A 4,649-nucleotide genomic window follows, 5' to 3' on the forward strand; every position below is an offset into this window, starting at 1 on the left:
TTACACTTTAGACTACAAATATAATAATATTAACTATTTCTAAAAAATAAAATTACATAATACAATATATATTATATATTATATATTATATGATTATACATTTCTTTTATTATATGAACATATAATTTATTAAATTTAATAATTTAGTAATGCTAAAAAAATAGTTAACCTGCCCAACTTCACTGACCTAAACCCGCCAACCCACGACATGTGACCAGGCAGGTTCGAGTTCACCTTTTTATCACTTGAAATTCGGTCAACATGCCCAATATTCAGTCCTACCTCTTAGGATGATATTACATATTCTTTTCTCAGAAAATAAAATATCCTAAAGAATTTCTTTTTCTTAATATCTATATTTTTTTGGAAAATTGTATGAGTTATTTAAGACATTTTGTAAATTTTTAAAATATTGAATAAAAACTAATTCATCCAAAAAAAAAAAAAAAACTTCAAACAACAAAGAATTCAATGCTTGAAATTTGCAATAAAGTCAATAAAGTCATATAGGGGCTAACATCTACACAAGAATACTCAAAACCTGCATATAAAGAATTCAAATGCTTGAAATTTAAATTAGCAAAATCAAAGAAAAACCCAAGACCGGAGCCTGAATTTTGAATCAAATTGTCAAGACTTTTAACATACAAGCATTGAGTCACATGTGGAAATCACCCATAACGCTTTAGCTCCATCTAAATCTAAGAAAGAACAACTTATTGATCCTAATTACAACCACACCTAATGAATGGAGTTGAAAACTTTGTTATTTTATAGTCAGTGTGTGACTCCTAAAACTGGAAGACCAATATTATGCCTATTATGAATATGAGTGAATATGTGACACCATTATTGAAAAAAAACAAGTTTTGGTCGGCAAGAACCTTGCCAACATCATCGGTTGAATAACTCAAACGGTCAAACCCCCAAGTACCTGCCTTAAATATATATGTGTGGTTTAATGCCATGACAGCAAATAGCATGAGTGGTATGGTCAAATTCTAAACAAGTCATGTTTAAACAAATTTCATGAGAATTTTTTTCTTAAAAAAAAAAAACTTTCATGAAAATAACAAAGACATAAGAGCCAATAGTTAAGACTAGTATTTACTCTCTGTTCTCTTATATTACCTTGATGAGATTTACCTTATATTCTTATTTTAACTAAATAAATATGAATCAAGCAAAAAAAAAAAAACTAAACAGATATGTTCACATAAAAAAGCAGTAAAACGAAAAAACTTGGGCTATATATAATAGAAATGGTATATTGCTAATTGAAGTATATAAAAATGGCATTATTAATAATAGTTCTCCAAAAGTTGAGTTGGGCTTGTACTAACAGAGGCCCAGTAAGAACAGTTCGTGGCCTTCAGAATAAGCATTCATCATCAACCTATACTAACCGCTTAAACCGTCGCATCGGTCATTCAAATTTTGCCTTTCATGGCTTTCCCCAGTTTTCTATTCTGTCCGTTCAATTCCTCCAAATTTCGATGGGAATTTTTTGGGGGTTTCGGTTTTTGTGTTTGCTGATTTCTGAAGCGAACAACACTCAGAATTCTGTACCAAATTTCATTTGCTGAGTTTGGAGAAACCCAATGTCGGCTTCGACCGCATCCATTGCGGCGAACCCCGGTACTCGGCGGAGGTCGGCGGTTGTGGTGTCTACAGAGAATTTAAAAAATATCGAGTTGGTTTCTGCTGAGCCTCAACATAAGGCCGGTGACGATAAATCCACTATCCGTAATGGCAGAGATCTGAGTCACCACTCGATTAGGGGTGAGGCTACTCTCGAGCGAACCTCCAAGGAAGCCGTACAGACCAAGAAATCCGCTGCAACCTCCACTGTTACAACCACCGCTTGGCGGGGTCGGAAGGTGACCTCTCGGAAACCCCGTTGGGTCACCGTCCTCAGTGTCTTTGCTAAGAACTTCGTTCTTCTGATTTTGATTGCGGGTCTTGTTCAGATTCTCAGGAAGTTTGCCTTGCGATCTGGAGATGATGGAGAAGGTCCCCCTTTAGCGTTTTCTGATTTAGAAGGACGAATTGCGGAACTAGAGAAGCTTTTTAAGTCCACGACGAAGATGATGCAGGTTCAAGTGGAGGTCGTTGATCGGAAGATTGAGAATGAGGTTGGAGGGTTGAGAGAAGAGTTTGGGAAAATGATTGAGGAGAAAGGGTCTGTATTAGAGAATAGATTGATTGAATTGGAGTCCCAAGGTGAAGCTTTAGAGAGGTCATTAGGTGAGTTGAAAGATGCTAATTGGTTGTCTAGGGAGGAGTTTGATAAGATTTTTGAGGAACTGAAGAACAAAATTATGGGAGATGATGCTGGTAAAGGACAAGCTAGTTTGAATGACATCAGGGTGTATGCAAGAGATTTGGTATTGAAGGAGATTGAGAAACACGCAGCTGACGGGCTTGGGCGGGTGGATTATGCTTTGGCTAGTGGTGGAGCCATGGTTGTGAAGCACTCCGAACCTTATTTGGTAGGAAAATTAAGCAAATTGTTTCTAATGAGTGCAAGAAATGTGATTCACAATGATGCCAGAAAGATGTTAAAGCCGAGTTTTGGAGAGCCAGGACAATGTTTTGCATTGAAAGGCAGTAGTGGGTTTGTTGAGATTAGGCTGAGGAAAGCAATTATTCCTGAAGCTGTTACTCTGGAACATGTTGCCAAGGTATTATTTTCTTTACAGAACAATCATACACACTGAATAACCTTGTTTTGGAATCGTGATTATTTTATATATCTCTCTCTTTTCTTGGGTTTTCTCTGTGTCAGAAAACTTCGTAGTTGGACATGTTTTATATTTGATGTTCAATACAACTCCAGTAGAATTATGGTAGAAATTCTCATGCTTATAGCTTGTGATATATGAATGCTTAAATTACAGCACTATATGGCGAGTGTCCTGATAAGTTTGCCAATGCTTTAATTGACAAGCAATATTCAGTATAGGAACATGTTGATGAGTTGGCTAAATAGATTTTTAGTCTGTGGATGAATCTATAATGCCTTTAATTTTAAGCTGGTATTTTTTTCTTTGGCACTATGGCCATATATTTCGATTGAATATTTCTGGATTAGTTTTCTAATTTGTCAATTGCACTTCATGATTTTAAATGCTGTTTGTAGACCAGTCTTAGATTTTTGTAATGTTGTGCTGTTAGATGTGTCTGTACTCTTTAGGGGATGTTTCTGTGTATGTTTTGATGTTAGGATGGTTCTTCCGATTTGTCTGTATAAATGTTAGTACATGCTAATTTTTTTTTATTTATAGGAAATAATAGTTTTACTAATCAAAGATTGGTACTATAGGTTGTGCGATCTAAACCCTACTACAATAGAAAGTACTAACAAATATATATATATATATATATATATATATAATAAATAAGATTATTGTATATTGCAGCCACAACAAGGAAAAAAAGTGCTTAATTTTTTTTGTAGAAATTTTACATGTGGAAAATAAATTAAAAAAGTAAATTAATTGGTATATTTTTATTTTTATTTTTTAAAATAATGACATTGTATTAAGGCTAAGATATATGTATAGAGTGTTGCTTTCGACAGATCAAGTGCTCCCAAGAATTGCAGAGTCTCTGGGTGGCTGCAGGAGCGTAATACTGAACGGTCTTATGATTCAGAGAAGATGTTTCTTCTAGCTGAGTTCAGTTATGACCTTGAGAAGAGCAATGCACAGACCTTCAATGTGTTGGAGTCAGTTGGGTCCAACGTTGTTGATACTATCAGGCTTGATTTCACTTCCAACCATGGAAGCCCTTCTCATACTTGCATTTATCGCTTGAGGATGCACGGTCACGAGCCATACTCACTTTCTATGATGCCAATGCAATCTTGACATCTCGCCTCTCGCCCTCTCTCTTGATCTGATCTAATTACAGAGCTTGAATTGTATCTTTCATTAGATTCTGGATACTAGTCAGGGTATTTTGCTTTGTAATTGTATCTAGGTTTTTCTAGCTGAACATTTAGGGAAAATGTATATATGAGCTTAAAGTATATATGAATTTTTATTTATCTTCGTCTGCGATGGTAATGAACCAAGAGTGCATCTTTATTAGTGGAACCATATTACGAAAGATCAAGGGTAACTAATGCTCATTTATTTTAGGTAGCGTTTGGTTGGAAAGAATAAAAAAATAAAAATAAAAATTAGAATATAAAATGAAATGGAATTAAATTTAAAAGTATACAAAAAAATTATTGTATTGGAATGGTTAAAATGAATTAGTTGTTATGGCAAAATAATAGAAAAGTTACTTTATTGAAATGACATTTTAATATTTTAAAATACAAAAAGATAAAAATTATTTGTTGTGTTTGGGCAAAATTTCTCTAGGTAATAGTATTATGGGCCACATTTGTTGCCCCTGAAACTTAAATATAACACACTTTACATGTTTGGGTCTTTTACATATGAAAAAATCCTAACATCTTGACCCCATTATCTCTTCCATTCATTTTCTTTCACCTTAAATAATAACAAAAAAGTTAAAAAAAAAAAAAAAAAAAAAAAAAAAAAACCAACCATTTGTGCGTCGTGTCTGCCCCCATCAGTCGGTCAATCTATCCACCCCTCCCTTCTTATCTTTAATATATAATTACATGTTTTTCA

The 4,649-nt window shown here is 34.1% G+C and overlaps 1 protein-coding gene across 1 annotated transcript; it reads left to right on the plus strand.

Annotated features, from left to right (window-relative positions):
• The first annotated feature begins 1,403 nt into the window (after nt 1-1,403).
• Nucleotides 1,404-4,055, plus strand: LOC115708236 (SUN domain-containing protein 1). Its single transcript, XM_030636454.2, has 2 exons — nt 1,404-2,684; nt 3,567-4,055. Exons 1-2 carry the CDS (start codon nt 1,602-1,604, stop codon nt 3,870-3,872), a joined length of 1,389 nt encoding a protein of 462 aa, XP_030492314.2. The 5' UTR covers nt 1,404-1,601; the 3' UTR covers nt 3,873-4,055.
• Nucleotides 4,056-4,649: the final 594 nt, after the last annotated feature.

This window comes from Cannabis sativa, chromosome 1 (assembly GCF_029168945.1).
Source record: "Cannabis sativa cultivar Pink pepper isolate KNU-18-1 chromosome 1, ASM2916894v1, whole genome shotgun sequence".
Taxonomy (NCBI): Eukaryota; Viridiplantae; Streptophyta; class Magnoliopsida; order Rosales; family Cannabaceae; genus Cannabis; species Cannabis sativa.

What these genes read in the sequence shown, in the direction of transcription:
- LOC115708236 (XM_030636454.2), top strand. Translation starts at nt 1,602, where the DNA reads ATGTCGGCTTCGACCGCATCCATTGCGGCGAACCCCGGTACTCGGCGG. An exon ending in CTCTGGAACATGTTGCCAAG is followed by an intron (nt 2,685 to 3,566) that starts GTATTATTTTCT and finishes ATATATGTATAG; the next exon opens with AGTGTTGCTTTCGACAGATC.